The sequence below is a fragment of the Jaculus jaculus genome, chromosome 1 (assembly GCF_020740685.1).
Source record: "Jaculus jaculus isolate mJacJac1 chromosome 1, mJacJac1.mat.Y.cur, whole genome shotgun sequence".
Lineage (NCBI taxonomy): Eukaryota > Metazoa > Chordata > Mammalia > Rodentia > Dipodidae > Jaculus > Jaculus jaculus.
Genome location: NC_059102.1, coordinates 53,572,162 through 53,596,406, shown reverse-complemented (window position 1 = coordinate 53,596,406; position 24,245 = coordinate 53,572,162). Strand labels below are relative to the sequence as shown.

General features: G+C 37.9%; 1 protein-coding gene across 4 annotated transcripts in view; it reads right to left on the bottom strand.

Moving 5' to 3' along the window:
• Glis3 (GLIS family zinc finger 3) overlaps nucleotides 1-24,245 on the bottom strand; it is a 492,950-nt gene that overhangs the window by 101,612 nt on the left and 367,093 nt on the right. For all 4 annotated transcript variants that reach the window (XM_045157705.1, XM_045157712.1, XM_045157721.1 and 1 more), the window contains 2 exons: nucleotides 18,896-19,057; nucleotides 14,776-14,886 (listed from right to left, as the gene is read on the bottom strand). In XM_045157705.1, the coding sequence (XP_045013640.1) occupies nucleotides 14,776-14,886; nucleotides 18,896-19,057 (273 nt within the window). The remainder of the gene's footprint in view (nucleotides 1-14,775; nucleotides 14,887-18,895; nucleotides 19,058-24,245) is intronic.

Genomic DNA, 24,245 nt, shown 5'->3' with positions numbered 1-24,245 from the left:
TTCAATAGGAGACAGAGAAATCCCCAGTGAAGAAACTCAACAGTGTACACTGCAAGCCTTGTATTTGGCCAGCCAGGCCAAATGAGCCAATGGGTGCAATACTGGCATGTCTGTCATGGTGGAAACCAACTGCCCTCTAATTAGACTAGAGGCCTGCTCCATGGGAGGGAATACATCCCTGATACTGAAAACTTAAAACAGATGTAGTCGTGAGCCCTAGGGGTATAACATCTGCTGCTGTCTGACTAAACGTATATACTATTCTTATCAAACTGCCCAGTAAGCAGTTCTCTTAATGTTCATTCCCTTATATTAATGCTTCTCTCACTTTTGGTAGAGAATCTTTTCTTCTCAGATGGCAGTGACCTTGAGATGACTCAGAAGGCATCATGGTTCTAGAAAGAAGTGACAGGAGTGCTTAGTACTGCAATATCTCTATCATACCTTCCAAGGCTCAGGGTCTATTGCAGAAGAGGTGGCGGAAAGAATGTAAGAGCCAAAGGAAGGGTAGGACTCCTTACAACGTGCTCCCTCCAGACACAAAATGCCCTGACTATCCATGACCTCACAGTTCCTGACACTATCTACACAAGACCATCATAACAGGAGGAAAAGATCTTGACATCAAAATAAAAGAGAGACTTATTGATATGGGGAGGGGATATGATGAAGAATGAAGTTTCAAATGGGAAAATGTAGGGAGGGAGAGTATTACCATGGAATATTTCTTATAATCATGGAAGTTGTTAATAAAAAATTTCTCACTAGAAATATGAGAAAAGGTCTCAGACAGTTCATAAAATTGAAGTTTAATTGTTGAGTAAATATTGAAAAAAATAATCAAATTCAGCAGCAATCTAAGAAAAGGTTCTCACATCAAGAATTCATCTGTGTAAGATTGATCTATATTCCCACCCATGCCCACACACTCATGTATTTGCCTCATACAGTTCAAATATAAGAAAAAATTTGGATTTAAGGAGTCCAAACAGGGATCTGAGAAACTTGTTATAAATGTTTGGAAATTTATTTCAGCAATATGTTTGAGTAATTCATTCTAAGATGCACTAAGATCTATACATCGTATGTACTACAGAATTGTTCATAATAGTAAAAATCTTAAAATAAGTTGAATGTCTAAAATTATTATATATATATATATATGTGTGTGTGTATATATATATATATATGTATATATATATATATATATATGTTCTTAAAATAGCAGTTATTAAAATATAGGTACTAAACTAGGCATGGTGGTGCATGCATTTAATCCCAGAACTTGGGAAGTAGAGGTAGGAGGATTACTATGAGTTTCAGGCCATCCTGAGACTACAGTGTGGATCCCAGTTCAGTCTAGGCTGTATTGACCCCCTACCTCAAAAAATCAATAAGTAGACAGATATTAAGTAGCTGGTAATTTTTCATAGAGGGGGTATGCCAAAGAGAAATTGTTGAAAAATAACTGATAGGGTCAGATGGAGGATGAGCACAAACCCCAGGAGAAAAGAGAAGAAAATGAAAGAACTGACATAGTGAGAGGAAAGAAGGTTCTAAATCTACACAACTGCTACTACTGAAAAGACTCATAAATGTGTTTATGAATGTACAGTTTATGCTAGGAAATGAGGAAGATATATCCATACCCAAAATTCCAATAAGGCAATAAAAAGATGAAGTCAAGACATGTAACAGATGACCAGAAAGGTCATGATTGGAGTGATTCTGGAAGAATCCCAGGAAGTCAATAAGAGCTAGGATGGGGCTCCAGAAAATCATTTCCCAGTTAGATACCATTCATGGAAAACCAAACACAATGAGCCCAGAATCCAACAAGATACTCAGCAGTCTCTCATGACAGCAACTTGAAAGACTGAGAAGCCTACAATTGATGGCAGCACAGCTGGGTGTAGTCACAGTCAGATGAGCCACTGTATCCAAAGAATGTTGATTAATGGCAATATGCCAACCTAACTAATTGCCTTGTCTCCTTTCACCCTCAATCTCTAATTCATTTCCCATATTACCACCATAATTATCTTCCTAAATCATAGATCTGACCACAGACTCTGCTTAACAACTTAGCAAGGCAAATAAGAACCATTAGTTCCCTTGCCAAACTCAATGCTTCCCCTGCAAGTCTTCCATGTCCCTCACTGAAACTGAGTTCCTTCAGCCCCAAGGAAATGGAGACCAAAGAGTTCAATGTGATCTATATGCTCACAAACCTAGAATGTGGGTAATAAGACTGGAGAACCAGGACTCTGAATGCGGTGTTTCTGCATACACCGCCAGCAAGGTCGCTATGGCAAAGAACCAATATCCTTGGAAGAGGGGACTAAGCATGTGGCACGTGTTTCAGGGAGCCAGCCCTTCAGTTCTACGGTACAAAGCACATATGGACCTATTAGACTTCCTAAGTACCAGCAAAACAAAGATTTTCATAAAAGTTGGAAAGCTTAAGATGCACGAGGAAGCTTTCTGAATGGCTTTTGGGGCTTTCTAAAGGTGAAGCCCATGTTAGACTGCAAGGTGGATGAGGTGATATTTAAGGTTCTGGCTAATGCTGAGACACTGCAGATCTAGCCCAGCTGGGCCTGCAGCTGACTCAGGCAGTGTCAGTGTGGCAAGCACCCACCCTCAAAAGCCTCTTTTAGGAAAAGATCTTTCTATTCTGATAAAAAGAATAAATAGCCTTCATGAGACAGCTACTATCTATAATCCTTTAACAGTTAATTCAAGCTACTCAACAGGCAGAGGAAACAGTGAGAATTTCAGACATCACATGACACCTTGTGAGAGTTTGTGCAGAGAGCTCTGGGCTGCCAAGTGGGAGAAAAATCTTTTGCCAAAACATTTTGTGGAATGCCAAGATTGCAAACAGTGTGTCAGACTTAATGGATGGCTGTGCATTAGGCAGTATTAACGAATGCTGGCACATGTTCTGTAGGCCTTTGGGCTTCGCAGGAAAGCAGCATACCACCTTCAGCCATCATACTTGGCTCTCCTCCCACTTCTAAACCTTTTCATTCCTCAGGAACAAGCTAAAGAGAGTAGACACAGTAATAAACATTTGTCTTGAGTCTAAAGGCCAAACGAATAAAATCAGATAATGTATACCCAACGGTTCTGAAATGCTAACGTGTTCAACGTAGGAAAAACGAAGCACTTCCTTTAGCATCGCTATTATGATGATGGCTCTTACAGCATCAAAATCACAGAGGTTGGATTTCACTGGCTGCACAATTCACATGGTGCCTACAGAAGACCCAATGATCTATGAGCCAAGTTTCTGAACTTTTCAAGCAAAAATTAGAACTAGTCAGTCGGGGCAAGAAAAGTCCTCTTCTCTCCTTAGAAAATGTAAATTTCTCCCTTTGCTTTATGTGACTTTCACTTCTAATTCCACTATTTAAAGCCAGTTTCTCCGGTAGAAATGGATGCAAGTCATTTTTTCTGTATGCTGTAACACCTAACACTGCCATGACCAGTAGCATTGAGGTCCTGTGCCTCCCTCAATGTCCAAGCTCCGCTGTGTGCGGGACGGAAATGAGCATGAGCCTGAGCTTACAAATGAGTTGCTGAAGTTCAGAGACATTAACACATCAGAGGTTCTCTTCTTAAAAATGGTAACCAGATATCTGAATATAGGTCCATGAATTAAAAGTCACTTTTTTTTAAATATTTTATTTTATTTTATTTATTTGAGAGTGACAGACACAGAGAGAAAGACAGATAGAGGGAGAGAGAGAGAATGGGCGCGCCAGGGCTTCCAGCCTCTGCAAACGAACTCCAGATGCGTGCGCCCCCTTGTGCATCTGGCTAACGTGGGACCTGGGGAACCGAGCCTTGAACCGGGGTCCTTAGGCTTCACAGGCAAGCGCTTAACCACTAAGCCATCTCTCCAGCCCCAAAAGTCACTTTTTAACACAGATAATAAGTAAGTATGGCATGTCCTGTGCTGATTTGTAAAAGGCCAATTCAATAGCCAGTCAAGGTCTAAAATGTCCATAAGATACTACACTTTGGTTTGTAATCTAGATCCACATATCTGTCATTCCTGTAGCACAGCTATGAATGTCAGGCATTAGGATGGTCAAATGGTCTGGTTAAGATTTCAACAGGCATAAAAAGAGAAAAATGAATATCTCATGAAAGGAGAAAACAAAGCAGAAAATCAATTTAAGATCACATTATGATCTGTTTCCATTAATTATTTCTAAACAGATAAATTTCCATAATGGGGAAAATTAATTAATGGAAGAATCTGCAGTGGATTACTATCAGTTCACTAAAATTTCAACCCTTAGAAAACCCTTTAATGGCTAACACATAATTTCAGTAGTAACAGCTAACTTTAGCACACATGTACAATGTGTCAGGTTGCCATGCCAAGTGTTTGACTTAACATGACATCAAGGTCCTATATTAATAAACATTGTTTAGTTATAACAAAATAAGTTACCATATCATGATTAAGTTGTATGACTATATAATTTCTGACATGATAATTCAATATATTAGTTAAAACAATGAATTAGCCACTTATAATAGGCATATTTTTTTTTCATTCTCTCAGCATGGTCTCTCTGATTTAATTATCTTGAACATATTTACTCTGAACAGTCAATGTTATAATGAAAGAGAATGGGACCAGGTACATCTGATAATTAATTTCCTTCTCTTTTCTTAATGGATAATTGATTTGTTCTAATGTAAACAAGGCTCTGAAGTTCACAATGACCCATTTTCATGTGGCTAGTCTTACCTTTAAAGAAACCTCAGTTAAAGTTTAACATGATGGATTTTACTGCTGGTGAGTTTTATGTCTCCACTTGGCTAGCCTGTAGTCTATGTCAGTCAACAAAGCATTCACAAATCTAGGTATTGCTATGAAGGTAATATATAACGTGGCTAGCACCCTTATTCAATTGACTTTGAAGTCAAAGAGACTATCTGATAATCTGGAGAGGTCTAATCTAATCAGTTCAAAATATTTAATAGGAGAACTGAGGTTTTCCTGAGAAAAAAGAAATTCAGTCTTTGGAGTAAAGTTTTTCTTGGATATGTAATCTTAGCAAGTAGGAGCTCTAAGGCCTTTCTTTCCTCCCCTGTACCCCTGGCATTCAACCTATCACTGCTTCCTGTCTACTCATTTTCATCCTGATTGCCATTGTCTTGTTAACTAACAGTGCACATAGTCCTGAGTGGTGCCATTGTTCTGGTTGGCTTCCATTCTTCCCTGTAATTCCCCATTGACACAATCAACCTGCACTGTGACCTAATCTGGCCTGAACATCTCTGACTGCATCCAGGAAAGAAGCACATCTTCCCATTTTGGTATTCCTAGCATGCATTTAGCAAAATATAAAACACAACTAATATTGAGTAAGCCCTCGTGGAATAATTTGAATATTCTGAAATTCTTTGCAAGAGAAGTCAATCATCTAGAACACGAGAAGTACAGAATTCTTTTAGATAGGAAAAGCTGAAGAGGCAGGCTTATCTCCCAAACCCTAAAAACTGAGACATGTACTAGGTATCTTGCTTTTTTTTTTTTTTAGAAAATTTTATTTTCAAAAAAAAAACATTGAAATATATGGATCCTTTCTGAGCAAAAAGTAAACAAAAAAAAACCCCACTTATTTTGTATATCAATTCTTGAGCTTCCAAAAACTGATCTATCCACTGACTACTCCCCTGTGACCTATGAGCCCTTCAGTACTAGCCTATTGAGAAACTCAAGCCTCACAGATTTCAATTTTATTTTACTTCTCTCTGACTTGGCTCCATTTCCTTTCCTTGGCCTGGACCATGTTTGTAACATCCCTATTTGCCAGAGAAACTGACTCCAGTGAACTCTGAAAGATAACTTTCCTCCATAAGAATGCTCAGTTCTCAAAAGGAAAGTATTTCCAAGGACACTGTCCACCCACTGTCAGTCACAACAGGTTGCTGAGGACTGCAGGAACCTGAGGCAACAATGCTTTTCTCCTGAAACAGCTTCTCTTTCTCTTTTGGGGCCTGATGTTTGCCTTCTGACTAGCTGGGAAGATAGAAAAACGGGAAAAACAAAACAAAACGAAGGAATGTAGCTTAAGTCGTGATGCAATTCATGGCACTGTTTAAAAGAAGCCCATTAACTTCTGTTGTCCAATCCAAATACTGCAGAAACAACCACCTGCCCGGTATCCACTGTGGAAAAAAGGTTTTGCATTAGGCTTATTCAAGCCCTGTATGAAGTCACCCTGAAAATAAACCTTCACCACTCAAGAGAGCCAAGACACAAACAAATGGGAAAATTCTGCCCAGGCATATCAAAGTCAAGGCTCAAATGAAGCTGAGAGGGGAAGACAAGAGGGAATGAGCAAAGGAATCACACACAGGATATGAGAGCTTTAAAAGTAGAGACAGGGCTGGAGAGATGGCTTAGCGGTTAAGTGCTTGCCTGTGAAGCCTAAGGACCCTGGTTCGAGGCTCGGTTCCCCAGGTCCCATGTTAGCCAGATGCACAAGGGGGCGCATGCGTCTGGAGTTCGTTTGCAGAGGCTGGAAGCCCTGGTGCGCCCATTCTCTCTCTCTCCCTCTATCTGTCTTTCTGTCTGTGTCTGTCACTCTCAAATAAATAAATAATTTTTTTTTTAAAAAAAGTAGACACAGAAATTGCAGATGCCAGAGAAAGGCAGGGAAGTGCTGAGCTGTGTCCTGATGTCCAAAGACACTGTTATAGGGCTGTGGAGACTCTGCTAGATGCTTTTCTCCCAAATTACTATCATCACAGACCTACAAAATTTAGTAAGAGAAAGAGAGCGAGAAACACAGAAACTTCTGTCAATCAATCAAACATCAGAAAAGCAATTATCTAAGGGGCTATTTCCACACAGTAGCTGAGCTTGGGCAGGGGACAGCCCAAATTGCACATAAAAAGCACCTGCCAATTTTCATCTCATTATTTCTTTTTTACTTTAAATTTTATTGGGAACCTTAATATATGAGCATATTGAAACTGGTTGAATTCCCACAACATTATTCTACTATATTCCTTCTGTCCCACTCCCAATCACATTGGCTTTCAAGTGGGGTTATCATTAGTTTCTTTGGGGTCATGATGACTCCTCAATACTATATCAAACACCCATTATTTTATTTTTGTTTATTATTATTATTATTTTTGGTCCCAAGAAAGAATTCTCAGGAGGAAATAGAAATAAAACTACCATGGTACATTTGACAAAGCATTACTATAATGAAATTAAGAACAACTGCTTTCAAATAATAGAACACAAGACCTCCCTCCTGAACAATCTTTGTCATTCCTATAGGAATGATATATGCCCGTGTACCATGTCACAGAGGCATGTAGTGGTATGACTTGCCACAATCTCCTCTCTTTTCCTGCAAGTATGTGTCCTCAGGTGTCTCCCATTAGAACATCATCTTTAAGAAGGCACGGCCAGGTCTCAGGTTCTTCAATATCCTCAGAGCTTACCCGAGGCCTTTCTGAACTGTGTGTACAGAATCACAAATGCTGACCATCTGTAGTGTGTTATTATTCATTGGGGGAGGGAAGCCTTGGTTTTCAATGACCAGCACCCTGTCATTCTACTGCCACCTGAACTAAGGTGGACAGCCTGAAAAGGGGGGAAATTAAGCTAAGGCTGGAATGCCACTATGGTCCCCCAACTCAGGAAGTTGAGGCATGAAGATGGCTTAATGGTTAAGGCGTTTGCCTGCAAAGTCTGAGGACTCATGTTTGACTTTCCAGGTGCCACATAAACCAGACGCAGAGTGACACAGGCATGCAAAGTCATACATGTGCACAAGGTAGTGTATGCATCTAGATTTTGATTGTAGTGGCTGAGGTCCTTGAGTGCCAATTCGCTTTCTCTCTCTCTTTCACTCTCTCTCACATAAAAAAGGTCAGTGTGTTGGGTTTGCTTCAAAAGAAGAAGGAGAAGGAGAAGGAGAAGGAGAAGGAGAAGGAGAAGGAGAAGGAGAAGGAGAAGCAGAAGCAGAAGCAGAAGCAGAAGCAGAAGCAGCAGCTGCTGCTGCTGCTGCTTATGTATGAAGGTATGATATTTTGGCTGAGTTAGTGTTTTGTAAAATAAACTATAGCATACATATTTTTCTTATTTTTTTTTCAAAAAATATTTTATTTATTCTCAAGCAGAGAGAGATAAGAGACAGACAGAGTGGGCATACCAGTACATCTAGCTGCTGCAAATGAACTCCAGATGCATGTGTCACTTTGTTCATCTGGCTTTATGAGGTTACTGGTGAATCAAACTTGGGTTGTTAAGTTTTGCTGGCAAGTGCCTTAAATGCTGAGCCAGCTCCCCAACACTAATTTTCTTATTTCTAAAATGAATGTGGAAATATTTCTGTTCAGTTACTCAATGAGGCCTTTCCTTACCTTCTCTTGTTATTTCCTTCTTTACAATGATGTCACTAATTTTATACATACCTCTAATTTTTTTTGTTGGACTCTGAAAGAGAATGTGAATCTATGAGAGCAGAAACTATCTCACTTATCCATGTTTGTGTCTGTGGGTATAACCAGTGTCCAGAACATAGTAGGTGCTTGATAAATATTCACTATGGGAAAAATAAAACATTTTGAGAATGTGTTTCCAAATAGTTACTAGAAACAGAGTTACATGAGATGCTATGGAGGAAGAGATTGCTTTACTTGTCATAGGGTAATCTTCTGTAAGGAATATTACTATAACAAAGGCTTGGAGGACTCCTATAAGAAGGAAATCACTATAGCCAGGTGTGGTAGCGCACACCTTTAATCCCAGCTCTCAGGAGGCAGAGGTAGGAGGATTGCCGTGAGTTCGAGGCCACCCTGAGACTACGTAGTTAATTCCAGGTCAGCCTGGACTAGAGTGAGACCCTACCTCAAAAAACCAAAAAAAAAAAAAAAAAAAAAAAAAAAAATTCACTGAATATTATTGATCTTAATATTTTCTAAACTGATATGAAAATAAGTAACTTTCAAAATAACTGTTTTGTTATATCCTTGTAAACTGTATTCTAAAGAACAGCTTTCATCCCTAAATATGACCATGGGCCATCCATCACCCCACAGATGGTGGCAGATATTTTCCTGTATTTATAAGATGGAGGGCAGCTTTTTTGATGACACAATTGAGAAACAGAAGCTTATTTCCACTCATTGGTCGCTTTCATTGACTTCCTTTCACTCTTACAAATGCAAATTCTTAGCTTCTTTTACATAGGTCCCCGTCACCTCTTACCATGAGTATTTTCAAAAGTAAAGCCGGCATTATGCTGGCCCTTGTTAATACAGAAGATTCAGGGCAATGGTTTTGCTACTGACCTAGGGTTACATTAAGGATAAGGTTTTTTTTTTCATATATGTATAATTATTTCTTATTAGCATCACTATTTTTTACCAAAAATACTTGTTTTACAAAAGCAGGTCCCAGAAACTTTCTTGAAATAAGTTCATCTTGTGCCCAATGAAGTATTAAGAGTTCTCTCACCACCATTTTGAAGTCTATAAATAATTTGACACAAAGAAATGCTAAAGGTTGGGGAGATGGCTCACCAGTTAAGAGACTTGCCTACAAAGCCTAAGGACCCAGGTTTGACTCCCCAGTACCCACATAAGCCAGAAGAACAAGGTGGCACATACGTTTATACTTGTTTGCAGTCATTAGAGGCCCTGGTATGCCCATTCATTCTTACTCTATCTTCCTCTTCCTCTTTCTCTCTCTCTTAAATAAATAAATGAAAATATTTTAAATAGAAAAATGGTAAAATACAGAAGTTTGTAGCTCATTTAAAAACCACAATTTGCTGTTTCAGTATAATCTGGTAACAGTAGCATTCTCACATGCTTCCACTACAATATCATTTCTTAGAAATGAGGGAAGAGGGCTGGAGAGATGGCTTAGTGGTTAAGCGCTTGCCTGTGAAGCCTAAGGATCCCGGTTCGAGGCTCAGTTCCCCAGGTCCCACGTTAGCCAGATGCACAAGGGGGCGCACGCGTCTGGAGTTCGTTTGCAGAGGCTGGAGGCCCTGGCGCGCCCATTCTCTCTCTCTCCCTCTATCTGTCTTTCTCTCTGTGTCTGTCACTCTCAAATAAAATAAATAAATAAATAAATAAATAAATAAATAAATAAATAAATAAAAAAAGAAATGAGGGAAGAGTTGTACTCATTAATCTCAAAGTGATGTCTATGATGTATGATTCCACTGGGAGTGGAAGTTGTTTTAATTCATTCCTGAGTAGAAACAATGAAAAGGGACTGGAAAATACGGGAAGACACCTGAGCATGTACACCCACCTGCTATAATAAACCACGACAGAAAACAACCTGTAGAAAAAGTAAGCCTTGATCACTATTTTACTGTGTGCACTGATTGAGAAGAACATATTATTTCCATCTAACTTTTCAAGGTTCCAAGAACTATACCAAACAAAGTGAACCCACGAGCTGCTAAATGAAGTTGTTTTCAGTATTAATAGGGGCAAGGTGGTAGCTTTAAACAGATTCTAAAGAATCACCAGTACTATGTGAATTAATTTTCACTGAACAAGCTGCTCTAACATAGCAAGAAAGCTATACAGAGCTGTTGTCTAGGTAGGAAATACAAATACAAATTTATGTTCTATTCACACACATTTCAAATGCTATGCTTGGTTTGTAACAGCCTGTTCTGAGGACATAAAATTGAGTGTCATTAACGGTAGTCAGTCAAAGGTGAATGTATAACATTTAACTATTAGCATCTAATGTTCAGAATCTTTGTGTAAGTTTGTAATGTTTGAGAATTCATGTCAGCACTAGCTTTTGGCTAGCTATTGCTTGCATTCACTTGTTTAAAAGTCCATTTTGATAACAGGCTATAGTTGAAGGAAACTCTTGTTTATGGCATTTCCAAGGTGAAAGTGAGAAATTCCGATAAAGAGCACAGCCTTGAGAAAAATTTCAAGTGGTTTATTGCCTTAGTTCTCTCTTATTTCACTCACTCATTATCAGGAGAAACTGAAGGACAGATTCTGCCTTTTGCTCTAAGGGCTAAGTTCTATTCTCAGTGGAAACCATTGCAGGTGGCTTATTTTGTTACTCATTTTACTCTGTGTGGTCCTGTTTCAATGGGCTGTAGAACTGAAATGCACATTTGATGGACAAGGATGTTGGCTAATGAGATGTGTGTGTGTGTGTGTGTGTGTGTGTGTGTGTGTGTGTGTGTATGCACATGCACGCGTGCCGATTTATGCAGAGAAAAGTCACTCTTCTTGTGCAGTGGCCAAATCATCCTTATTCCTTTACAGAAGGGCTATTTCCTTTTGTTCTACTTTCTTTTTACAGCTTGCATAATGTTTAGCTGAGATTAGGTTCATCTTATTTTTTTCAGTAAGATCTGTCAAGTATAAAAAAAAAGAAAGTATGCCCAGGGCCAGGGCATCCCTTAAGAACTATCTGCCTCTCTTGATATACATTCATTTTATGGTATGGGCACTTTGTCTCTGGCCCCAGTTTCAGAGAAGGGCCTCATAAAGCTGGCAACGTTAAGTCCAAAATAATGCCATTTAGTGTCTAGGGGGAGGTTAAGAAGAGGATTAGAGGCAGGAGGGCAGGCAGGGTATATTAAACAAGTCCATGACTAACAGGGTGTGACAGAAAAGAGTTTTATTCTTTTCAGCAAAACAATTCCCTAGGGCTGGGACCATTACTCCACTGTGCCTTTATCACCTTGGAATTTTTATGGTTAGTTTTGATGAATTCACATTTTGTAAAGCCTTTTTTGAAATGATGCCAGTTTTCAATTTTTAATTAAAGTCATAAATAATCTTAATTCTGCCTTAAAAGGTTTATTGTTTCTTTCTCTTTTTTTAATGATTGCTGCCAGGAAATATTTCAAATACCAAGTCCTGACGTGAGTGAGCAATTAGAATCTCACCAAGGTCCAGTGACAACACTGCGCCATAGAAATATAGCACACTGGTAGATCAGTATGAGGTTTAGCCATGTGGACTGACTGATTTCAGGTTTATCAGCACCTGGTTCTCCTGGGAGTAACATTTCATCTTTATGTTAGATGGAGCAACTTTCAATATTTTAGTTTCACAAATTAACTATCATAGATTCAAAAAGCTTCTTTGAAAACGTAAAAAGCAGGTTCTATTTTGCCAAGTGAACACTATACATTTATCAATATTGGCTGGGCAAAATAAGCCCAATCCAGTTCAATCATTTGAACAAAACAGAATAAACACCTGAAGTGAAACCATTTGAAAGACAACACCTCATTTCATGCGAGAAGAAAACTAAGAAATTATCAGACTACTTGAAAGTACACCTTGACTACACAGATTGCCTGCTAATGGTTTCAGATAAACTGTCAATAAAATATTATGCTGTAGTTTCAAGATCTGCCTTTCTTTGTCAATTAGTGGTTCAAGAATACTCATACAATCAAGACTCCTTTATATGAAGGCAAAAATGCATCATATTTAAACAATAACATTCCAAAATCTTTCATAAAAATATTTCATCTGTTTCCATAGTTGTGAAACTAGGGTTGACTTTTTAAATCAAGCATCATTGTTGTTTCTTATTTATCTAGATAGGGGATAAATATTCTTTCATATCCATGATAATTATCAGACTCTATGAATGTATTCTATGATCTTAGTGATAAATCTAATGTTAATGTAAAACCTCACTCACTAGAGACAACTTGGAGGTAGAGAATGCTCAGTTTTAAAGTGAAAAATATTTCTTATATAGGAGGACTGGGATTTTTTTAAACATGTGTGATTTATTAGTTCAAATTTTTAAGGTAAAGATAATGACCAAACAAAAAGCATTTGACAGTGATTCTGGTCTTTAGCACTACACATTGACGATGTCTTATTTTAGAGTAGGACTCTGTCTGTTATATTTATAGGAGTCGTCACTCATTTGCTTTTTGAAACCTTAAGAACAAATTCCATCCCTGCCAAATGATACTAGATATCAATTTACTTTTATTCCAATTAAAGAAACTTAAATATATTTCTCTAGAAAAAAAGTAAAGGATTTTAAGCATGACTGTTAAATCCTTCTGAGTATTTTTGTTTCTTAAAGCAAGAGGTCAAGTTCTTTTCATCTATGAGGCCTGAGCTGGCATTGTGGTAACACCTCTCAAGGCATTTAAAAAAAAATACAATTAACAGAGACTACAGATGATTTCCTAGAAACAAGTGTTAATTCCTTATAAACTATGAAAAAACTTTTTAACTAGAAGCAACAGTGACCTGAAAACCCTTGCCATGGACTTCAATCATCTGAAGTAAGGTAAGTTTTAAATTGCCATTAAATTTGTTACAAAAGGCCCTTAAATGACCCAGATAACCTGTCCAATGTAAGCGAAGCAATCCTAAACCACAGCAACTTGAGATTCTACCATGGACAGAAGATCCTAGTTTTCTTGAAAACTCCATGGTTAGGAAATTCCTCGGAAAGGAGTAAGCTTCCTGTCTCAGAAGACATGGGAAGGCCTGACCTAGGACTTGCTGGATGTCAATGTGAGGCTAGCAGAGCAGGTCACACAGGCTGGCTGATCTCTAACACTGACTCCAGATCTGAGATGCTAGAGATTTCACAAACTGACAAATGTATTAATCCCTCACTGGTGCTAACATAACTTCAAATTTATTTCCTTTTTATGAATTTTCTTAAACAGGGCCAATTAAAAAACCTGCTTGCTCTCTAAGCCTATCACAAGGAATGCTCTGCTTTTATCCTAGGTATCTCCCAAACTTATTCATTAAAGTGAAGTCATTTTAGCAAGTTGATTTTTTAAAATATCTCTCCAGAAAGGGTTTCTGGAAACTTCCACAGAAGCCATTTGTTAACTTTCTGGTTTAGATGACTCTCACTAATTTTCTCTGATTTCTATCTATGAGCCTTGTATCAGCTCTATAAGCTGTGCAAACTGTAACCTTGCTACAGCTTCATGGGAGCCTTCACTCCTTGGTCTAAGTATGTTGTACCTTAAAATTGTACGAATTTCCAAAGTTCTGAAGAAGCTCTGAGTATGGCAAGAGTAATTAAAATGTGCTTTTTCTAGTTGGAAAATTCTCTTTTAAAATCAGGTCAGAATCCTATGGAGACAAAGATTATGTTCTCCAATGTCAAGCTCCCACTAATCTTGGGCTAAAAATGACTACATCCATCAAATTCTCCCTACATTAATAACACTTATCCCATTTAACCTATGCTTACTTCACTCTGTGTAGGAGAATCTACTCTTCTTTTTCAGATGGTAGCGAGACCTGAGGAGATACACTACCCCTCACACTTCAGCCAAGCCCCAGCTAAAACCATAGAGAAATTGGGAAGATGAGCAAGAATGCAGTTTCCATGGCAAGCCTGACATTCAGCGCCAGGGTGAAGGAGACAAATGTTAAGGACACTCAACACACACCAAAGCAGAGATCCAGAGACTCCTAAGAGCTCATCACTGAAGTAGACTGTAAAACACACTCACCATGGCTCAGGGAATTTTGCCCAAGAGAGGGTGGAAAGATTGTTATAGCCACAAGTTGGGACATCATGACCAAGGGCACTCTCTCTGTCCATTAACTGACGGCTGCTCCCAGAATGTATACCTCACAGTACCCACAGGGAAAACCTGCAACCCCACCGAGGAGGACCCCCAGAGGAATGGGGGTAGGGGTGAGGGAAAGGATGGTACCAACACATGATGTATCCATACTAAGTATGTCCTTAATTAATAGATAAAAATGTACCTTTTTTCTTGCTTGCTGATCTTTGGAAGAATGTGCCTTCACATGCTTTCTGAGGGAACTTGGATCTGTGTAGCGTTTGGTACATCCTGGAATTTGACAAGCGTAAGGTTTCTGAACAAGAAAGGAAGAAAGAAATAGCTGTGGTTAAACCATAAAGGTAACTGGGTCAGGTTTTGTTCAGACTATTCATGAACTGTTACCAACTGACTAATGAGGAGTGCTGGGTCATACTCATGCATTTTAATTAGAATGAGGAAGAACTCTGTATTCTTGTAAAAAGAAGAGTAAATTTTCAAAAAAAAAAAAACACAACAAAGTGATGGCCTATTTTTGATGATTTTTAAGAAATCACCTTAGATTTCAGTCCAACAAGAAATCTCTTCTGGTGTTTATTTTTTTAATGTGGAAATTATACTTACATACTTACAGATATGTTTCCCTGAGAAACTAGTAAACACATATTCTTTAAAGGTTCAGGTAAAGAAGCTGTAGAAAAGTCCAGAAAAGACTGGGTATGTGTCAGAAGGAACCTGATTCAGAAAGAAAGAGGAAAGAATTAAGGAGGAAAAATTAATGAAAAGTAAGCAAGAAATAGTAGGATTCAAGCAGCAGACACATGAAAACAGCCAGAGGAGCATTAACAGTATATATGTTGCAGGGTCTTGAGCCTCAGTGACGTGATTAAGCCCTTGGCTGAGTAGAATGAGTGCAAATCTGGCTATTCCAATTCTCTGTGCTCCAGAGCAGTGGGAGGGATGTCCTTGATACTTAGAACACGTGTTAGAAATGAATGGGTAAGAGAGTGAGTGAACCAGAGCATCTCAATTCTATTCAAATGTCAGGATCCTCCACCATAATGACCCAATTCTCATCAAAGTTTTGAAGACAATGACTTCAGTTGCAAGATTATATTATTAAAATTTATTTATTTGAGAAAGTTAAAAAAATCACATGATCAACTGTTTAAAAAGGGACTATCAGAAAGTAAAATAAGAGAGTTGGGCCTATATGATGTGATATATAAGAACTAATTCTCTTTATACTTGGATTCCTGTTGTGGAAACTGAGGAGAGCTTAACATGGATATAGTGTTTATGTGTTACCCCCTTTTTTGGGGGGTGCTTAAGGTAGGGTCTCACTCTAGGCAAAGGTGACCTATAATTCACTATGTAATGTAATGGTGGCCTGGAACTCACAGCACTCCTCTTACCCTCTGCCTCTGAAGGGCTGGGATTAAAGGTGTGGGCCACCATACCTAGCATGTTCTTGGTTTTATGAGCAATGATTGTCATTCTGTGGTCTAACATACATGTAGATTGTATTATTTGCCTTGCTGTAAGCAATATTTATTATCCACTACTTTCTTGTTATTTCTTAAAATTCTGAATACAAGATAACATCATGAATATGTCATTTAATGTAACATATCCAATTGTAGTCTAATGCTGATATCTAATGTAGTCATTCATTGAATGAATCTAAAATTGTTTGATCTGTTCAATAAACTATCTAGATATTCTGAAGCTTCCTGAATATGATGGACATTGTATTACATGCTAGGAACATTAACAGTAAAGGATGGATAGACTAGGCTTTTACCTCAATTTTCATAAAAATGTCAATTTTTTTACTTTAACCTTTGTATCTTTTCTGAGTTCTTACAGCTCTTTTGAAGTAGTGCCTTCCCTATCCTAATTTGACTTTAGAGGAGTAACTAGGCAAAATCACTACTATTACATCACAATATAATCATAATATGTTGTTTTCTGGGTTGAGACGATGTTTCATGAAGAAAAGGCTTTATGAACATTAATGAGTTATAGAAATCCATGTCACTGTGACCCTGGGTAGATGATTCCATTTTGTGTTTAATTTTGATTATGAAATATTCTTTAAGAAAGCTTGGATACACATAATTCCTTGTGGCTGACTATAAGCACCCAGACTAAGAGGCCAAAATAGAGTAGTCTAAGTAGGACTGCTGTCCTAGTCATTCTATCTGCAATTCCTTAGGTTAAAGGGAATGATACTTCATACATTTTTCATCATTTTCCAGCTATACTGACTAGTTACTTCCCTTCTTTAGATATCAACACTAACAGAGAAATGTCTTGGTAAAAATTTTCAGCATTAGTTTTATGAACTCAGTCCTCTTTCTGAAAATACTGTTTTTCTATGAGTAAAGAATCTGGTTAGCTGAAGAAAGATACTTCAACCAAAATTGCAACAGCATTTGCACAAGGAGTGATTAATGAAAGAGGACCAGGGAAATAAAAATTATAAATTCTTCAAATTGCCACAGTCTACTTTTAAAAACAAGTGTTGAATTTTTATATGATTTTTAAAAGCTCACTAATTTGATAAAGTAAGTACATGTTTAATTAAAAGCTAATTTGGACACTTAAAGGAGGAATAATAATTTTAAAATGTATAATATAAAAATATTTTTCAACAAAATAAAAATGGCTTGGTTTTAAGAGCTGTTGCACAGAGCTAAAAAAAATTTATTACCTTAGGTAGCTTTAATAAAAAGTTATAAAAAGGGATATACATTTTAAAATTCTGAAATAATGTTTGAAATTTTTCTTTGTTTGATTAGTTAAGATTAGCACGAGAGAAAAAAGGGTCTTGTAGAACCCTAACACTTACCCTTGAGTAGTTCTTTCAAACCACAGATAACTTGCTAGAGTGGAAGCAATTTCTCAACACAATTTTGTCTCATGAATGTTCACTTTTCTATGATAAGGCTTAATGACAAACTGGAAAATTTATTGGATTCAACTAAGACCATTTTAGACACAACAAAATAGGGCATTTTAATCTAATTTATTCTTTTCTTATGTTAAAAAATTCCACTACTCACTCCATTTGTTCATTTAAAAATCTATTCTATTTGTCCTAAAAAAAAATCACTGAGTCCAAACAGCTAAAGAATAAAGGGTCTATCATATGCCCATATTGTGCTAATTGTATTTTATATATTTACTAGACAAATCATTACATTTATATATTTTAGGAGATAATTCTGTTTAGAAATGTTATGTGACATATGCAACGAAATGACTTCTATCAATGACTAATAGAGACTAATGTAAAATTTAATAAATATGTCAACTATAACATCAGGAAAAGCTTAAATATGTATGAGAAGGTGTGTAGATATAACAGTATCTTTTCAAAATTCAAACTCTGGTGTAGTTTAATAATAGACATCAGAATGTTAACACTGAAAAGTACTGTCATGAATACATTATGTGCAAGAACGTGGGATAAGAGATCTGTGATGTGTATAATACATTTATCCCAATGGCTTTGTTAAGTGAAGTGAAATTGCACAGCATGTACCTGGCCTCATGTAAGGAAATTGACATCAGCACCTGAGAATGCAAAGGAGGGTATCAATATAATGAAGAAAATAAGAGACAAGGGTTACAGAGAAACAGCATTTACAATCATTAAATGTGGCAACATTAAGGGAGTTAAGGGTGTGAAAATAAAATTCAATTGTTCTCATAGGGATGATGTCAAAGCATATGTGGCTGTTACACAGAGGAAGCATGTATGAAACTGAACCTTGGAAAAGATCGGCTGTTTCTTTAAAGATCACTAAGAAGGTGAAAATACCAGATGGTTTCTTAAATCAAAAAAGCCAGATTCACACTCAAAATTATGCTGACAGAAAAGTTCTTATGTCAGGAAGAAAAGAGCCAAGGTTAACAAACAAACAGCACACTTCATATTTCTAGCAATAGCATGCATTGCCTATTTCGGAATGCCCTGATATTTAATGGCTACTTTAACTCCCAATTTCTAGTGGTCATTTTGTGTGCCAGCATGACAGCCCCTAAACTGCTTCTCTTTTGTACACAGCAGTGACCAAATAACCCTGTGGTCCCAGGAAGTTGGTTAGGATATTTAGGATAACTTTAAAGAACGAAAAAAAAAAAAAGTGAAACAAACACAAAGGAGGTCCCCTGTGGGCACTTCACTGGGCTCTACTGCTGCCCTTGGCACTGCCCTCAGAACCTGCAGACCACAAAGCAAATACAGCCCCACCATCAGTGGGGCCCTTCTGCACACTGGACTGCTTCTGGAAGATGGGCAGCCCCTCCATCCTTACAGTGTCCAGATGTGTCCGCTGGTGCTTGGCACGGTCACTGGAGTTGCTGAATGCTTTCTGGCAGCCTGGATGCTGGCACAGGTACGGCTTCTCGCCTGTGTGGCTCCGCAAGTGAATCTTGAGATTCTCAAGCCTCGAAAAGGCCTTCTTGCAACCTTCAAACTGCAAAAGGGAAACAGCTTTTGATTGTTGAGAAGAAACCCAAATGGTTGAGTCCAGGGGACAGGGAGGTAAAAGTGCCATTAGTTTGTACTTAGTCCAATAATAAGATGAAATGAACTCTAAACAGCAAAAGATGTTATTTCTAAAGATATCCATATGTTTATGTTAACTGCATTTTTCCACAGAATATACAAGCCATTTTCCATACCAGATTTGGGTCTCAAACTGATTTTTGTGATTACTTATGTCAGAGAAAATTCACTGTAAGCCATCTGGCTCAGTTAATAAAAATATAGTAATGTGTGTCTTAAAGATTTATTAAAAAATTTACACACTTTTCCATTTGAGAATTGGTCTAAATTTGAAGGAACCAGGAAGGAAGAAACTTTTTGACAACTAATAAAGTAGCAAGAAAAAATCAGAGAGATACATAAGAAAAACAGAGAATGGATAATCTAAAAAGACAGGATGAAAAAGAACATGCATCCACCAAATTGATACAATGAGAAGGAGTTCCTTAACTATACTTGCTGGGACTTTCCACCTTCCACAGAAGTGGCCCTGCTGACGTGCGGGCATGGGAGTGGGAGGTGATGCCAAGCTCAATGTGGTAAATTTTCAACATGGTTTTGAAAAAAAAAATGCAAAATAGCTCACTTAGTGATAAGTCATTTTCCAAATACAAGTAAGTATATTTTGTCTTCCTTTTTACAGAAATGTTGCTACCTAAATTCATGAACAGAATTAAAGATAAAAGTCTAGAGGTTTGGAAGTGTAGGTTTTTGGTTTGTCAACAATATGTATTGAGAGTAAATCTGTGGCATCAGCTATTATGATGGGGTCAAAGTAATGTTTAAACCTTAAAGTGACGATGAGGGAGATATGTTTGAGAAAGCCCATAAATGAAGTATAAAGGCGATGTGAAGATGTATCTTTTAACCTGCTGCTAAGATGCTAAGCTTCAGAATATTTATGCCAACGTGACAGTTTTGATCCCATTTGAGCTCTCACTAGAAGAGTGTAAGGAATATGAAAAAAAAAGAAAACAAACAAACTAAGAACAACAACAACAAAAACCCAGCAGAACAAAGCCCTGTAAAGAAAGCTCAGTAATTTTAGAATGGATGTAATTTTAGTATGGATAGGAATGAATATAAGTAAGGAAGGTAAGAACAAGATGGTTTCGACTCAAAATGAGCAGGAATAACATTCAGTTGCTACAGATTTGATAAAAGTCCTCGAGTTCTCTTACTTATTACAATTGTAGTAAGTGTGGGACACTGTCTACGAAGGGATGGCTCAGAGCTGGCCAGATTTTGTTGGATAGAAATTTAAACTTCATGTAAAAGACTAGCTAAGTACAAAGAGTAGTGACACATGTCAGAACTTCGTCTATTTCAGTTGATCAGAATTTGCGCATGCTGGAGTATTTTAAGAAAATTATGAGAGTTGTACTTATTTCTGATTGAGAGTTATACATGCCTCACAGACATATGTTGGTTTATTTCAATTTTGATATTTTGCTTAAAATAATTTTGGTGTTTTCCTGATTTCTATTTCACATAAAAATAAATTTAGCTAGAAAGGAAGATGAATGCTGACAAAGCTAGCTATTTGTTTTTAGTCACCAAGGGCACATAATGCTGTGTTGCTGTAGGGACAAGATAGTTATGCAGGGTGGGGAGCTTATTTCTGCAAATTTTCATCATGTGAATTTCAAGGTAAAGGATCAAGAGGTCCAAAATTAATAATTAATTCATAGCTAAGAGGCTTCTATAGAGCAAATGTCTATTTTTAAGGTTCTCTCTGAATGAAGACTCAGAGCAAACTCCTGGAGCCCAGTTTATTTTGCTTGGAGTCACCTGGTGGACCACACTTAGGTCTGAAATGAGCTGTGGTTTGGGACATGCCAAGCCTGTAGCCTAGCACCTAGCAAGGCTCTTTTGTAGGGCGGATTCTATTCTGGGGATAGTCAGCTCTAAGGGCACATATCCAGAGCTTGGTAAGCCCCGTTCTCCACTTCCTTCCACAACCACCTCAAATCTGGGTCAGAGAGAATGCTGCATTGTTTTGGCACGAGCATGGGAGTGGAAAGCAACAGTAGTCTAGATTAATAAGGTTTATGTGAGTACCAGGAATAATAAGATGCCCATGTCTACCACAGAATAGGTACAGGAATCCCAGGTATATAGTCTACTGATTCAAACTATCCACATGATCAGGCATGAACTGGATGCAACTAGTCTTTCCAACTCTTTCCTATTAAATGTCCACATAGAACTGAACTAATTGCTACAATTAGAATTAACAAAAGACAAAAACAGAGGTCAGGGAGATGGCTCAGCAAGTAACAACCCTTGCCATGAAAGCATGAGGGCCAAAAAGAGCCTGATTAACCCTGAATTTGATTCCTCAGCACCTACAGGGGCAGCTGTGTGTAGCCACATATACCTATAATGCCATCCATGGATGGGGGGTGGGGGAGAGGGAGTGCAGAGACAAGAGAATCGCTGGGGCTCACTGGCCAGCTAGTGTGATGGAAAAATGGAAGCTTCAGGTTGCATGAGAGATTCCATCAAGGAAACACACAGATGAGCGAAATTGAAGGCCAACCATGCTTCTCCTCTGGCCTCCGCACACATTTGCACTCACGTGCATATAGTACATACACATGCTAGACTATCTACCTATCTAGACCCCCCACACCACACGAGTAATGATAATAATAGTATTAACAACAACAACACTTGTTGCATACAAAGTAAATCTGTGAGAAAGGAACAGCATCTCAGAATATCTTTAACATTTTAAAGTAGTGAAGATTCAGGAAAATGTGAGAAGCAAGAGTGATGACAACAAAGTGGTATCTATAAAATATCAAAAATCCAGAGGATACCAGATGTTACTAGTAATAACATAGGCTGGAAGCTGAAGAGTAGCACTATAATATTTTCAAGAGAAAGTATCAAGGATGGAGGATCTGATCTCACTGAGTTGTACAAATAAAGGCTGGAGAAAGGTTCATATTATAGACCAATCACCCACTCTTGCTGAAGAAAATCACTTGATAAAACCATGAATCAGAGACCAGTATAATCAGGTACTGCATGACTGGCCAATGTCTTAGTGGGAATCCTAATACACAACAGGTCAGAGATACCTGAATAAACTTGTCACATGGACGATTCTGCAAGAGAAAGGAGGTGCTGTTTGCTTCTCTAATGGCATCTGGATGAAACTTGAAAGCAAACAATTTTATAATGAATCATTATCATTCATTATGGGAATAACCCTGTAATTCAGCACGAAAATTTCCTCTCCCTGAGGCCATTTTAACCCTAGACTTATAAGTTCAATTAAATGTAAGTGCTTTTAAAATGAACTAACACTTAAGGGGGCTTACAAAAGATTTCCGGATACTCCTAGATTGAATTCATTGGGAGTTTGAGCAAAGGGATGCTATTTATCCACCTTAGATTTTTCATAATTTTCACATCTTTAATGAACACCCAAGTTCAAGGAAGCAAGGTTCATTAAGAGTGTGTTCTGGTTTGATCATGTGCTTTCTCAGTGAGGGCCCAACACTGTAGGACACATCTTGAGCTTTCTGAATTGTCAAGTGACTGCTTTTTGTCACTGCCACCTATTAGTGCCTATGTGTCACTGATGTCATTTCAGCCCCTTTCCTCCCAGACTGCCTGTGGTACCATGAATCCAAAGCCTAGTGACTTACAGATTGCCAGACATGAGCTTGTCCAAGATTCCAAATCAGACACAAAGTAGGAAGATAAAAGAAAACTAAACTACAATCAAACTCAGAATTTAAGAAGGAAAGTAAAGGGTAGAAACTAAGATATAAAGGAGAGACAAGAACAGGGCAATAATGAGAGGGGTGGGGAGGGCAGGAGCTGTGGTAGTGGAAAAGACCTGTTGTTCAACTACTATTTACTCCAAGCTATTCTCTTGCTGTGCATTTTCTCCATATTATCAATTTTATCTAAACAACATCCTCCTTTCTCAGCCAAATTACTGAACAAGTCCCTATGAGCAAGGAACATCAGCTGCTTGGAGGAACATAATGAATAAAGTTCTATGCTTATTCATACAAAGAGGGAAAGCAAGGTCAACATTTCAGGCTGGAAATCTTACACACCACAAGGATGGACTCAGAGTGACAGTGCTCAGAAACATGGTTCCAGACCTGGATCAGTATCATCAGTAAAGACTACCAGAAGTATAAATCCTCTGATCTCACCCTAGAATCAAAACTGGGGTGCGGTGGCCATCCACCTGAATATAAACAAGTTCTCTTGAAGATCAGGATGCCCAGTGAACAGGGAGTTAGGAAATGTCATTCATACTGTGTTAAGCCTCAATTTTCTTATGCAAATAGTATGACAGAAGGAAAGTGCTTTTGCAAAATTCACCATTTCCAATTCAGAGCAGAGGCCTATGAACTGTCTAGTAGCAGCTATCTGAGGACTGAAAAGGAACATCACCATTCCAGGGTAGGGCAGGGCTATAGTTACTCACATAACAAGTGGGACAAAACTCCCAGAATGCCAATTTCTCACTAGATATTCTTTAAACTCACAAATTTTAAATCTGCTACTAAGGCAGATGTCTGCTTCTAAAATAGGTATGCCCACAAGTTCTCACAGTGGCCTCCTGACCAATAAAACATCCCACATTGCAACTGCCCACTACAGTCTCCTGTTGAGAAAAAGCCTTGACAGGAGCCATGTTTTCCCATTTGCACATTTCAGTGAAATTTCAGGCACAAAGGAGAATAGTGGACAAAACTATAACTGACAGGACTTTAAGCCTCATGGGTTTAGAAAATACTGCATTGTAATGAAGCCTCACTCCCAGAAAAATCTCTTTAAGGTTGGATTTAAATAACAACTTTAATTAGACTTTTTAAGTTGCCTCAAACCCAAAGAACCTTAACTTGTATCATTTTGTTAATTTAGAAATTTATTTCATATTTAAAGAATCATACCAGACTGTAATCACCAACTATATACACTGGCTTGATTAGGGGTTGTTGACATTCAGTAGCATTAAGATGACCTTTGAAATATTACTTCTTTTTCTATTAAAAGCTTTTGTGTAAGGTTCTAAAAATGAAAGGCTCATTAGATGCCATTAAAATGGGATTTATTCCATATGTGTAACCAATAATCAA